We start from the raw sequence: 740 nt of genomic DNA, 5'->3' as shown, positions 1-740 counted from the left end.
ATTAAGGCACATTCCTATGTTTGTTTCTTTGGTGTAGACTGCAGTATGGAAGCCTCCAATCCTTTCCATGACAGTTACATCCAGAAAGGGCAGCTTCCCATTGTTCTCCCTCTCGTACGTGAAACTCAACACAGAAATCTGCTCAAATGCCTCCTTTAGCTGCTGCAGATCTCTGGCATCAGGTACCTGTGTAAAAATGTCGTCAATATACCTGCAGTACATGGCGGGTTTCCAGCCCATGTCAACTAAGACCCTCTGTTCGATGGTGCCCATATAGATGTTCGCAAACAGGACACCTAGGGGAGAACCCATGGCGACCCCATCTACTTGCTTATACATGTGCCCATCTGGGCTCACGAAGGGTGCCTTTTTAGTGCAGGCTAGGAGGAGTTTCCTCAGTATGCTTTCTGGCATGTCAAGAGGAGTGCAAGCCGGGTCACTATACACTCTATACACGATATGGCCTGGTATGGGTGACTATCCATGTGTACCATGTACCATAGGCTCATGTGTACCTATGCGTGTGTGTGTATGTGTATGTGTATGCGTGTGTGTGTGTGTGTGTGTGTGTGTGTGTGTGTGTGTGTGTATGTTTGTTTGTTGGCTTTACATGAATCTGATCGATTACCATGTGTATATTTGATTATTATTGAGTAAACACATTAATGGAGAACGGCCTGGTATGGGTGATAATTCATGTGTACCATTCACCATTGGCACATGTGTACCTAGATGTGTGT

The 740-nt window shown here is 45.7% G+C and overlaps 1 protein-coding gene across 1 annotated transcript in view; it reads right to left on the bottom strand.

The window, feature by feature from the left end:
• The window catches only part of LOC138358646 (uncharacterized), a 36,884-nt gene extending 36,470 nt beyond the window's left edge, over positions 1 to 414 (bottom strand). The window contains exon 1 of the mRNA XM_069316714.1: positions 11 to 414. Coding sequence (XP_069172815.1) covers positions 11 to 414 — 404 coding nt within the window. The remainder of the gene's footprint in view (positions 1 to 10) is intronic.
• Between the last annotated feature and the right edge of the window lie 326 nt (positions 415 to 740).

The sequence above is a fragment of the Procambarus clarkii genome, chromosome 85 (genome assembly GCF_040958095.1).
Source record: "Procambarus clarkii isolate CNS0578487 chromosome 85, FALCON_Pclarkii_2.0, whole genome shotgun sequence".
NCBI classification, from domain to species: Eukaryota; Metazoa; Arthropoda; class Malacostraca; order Decapoda; family Cambaridae; genus Procambarus; species Procambarus clarkii.
This window is presented reverse-complemented; position numbering and strand designations above follow the sequence as displayed.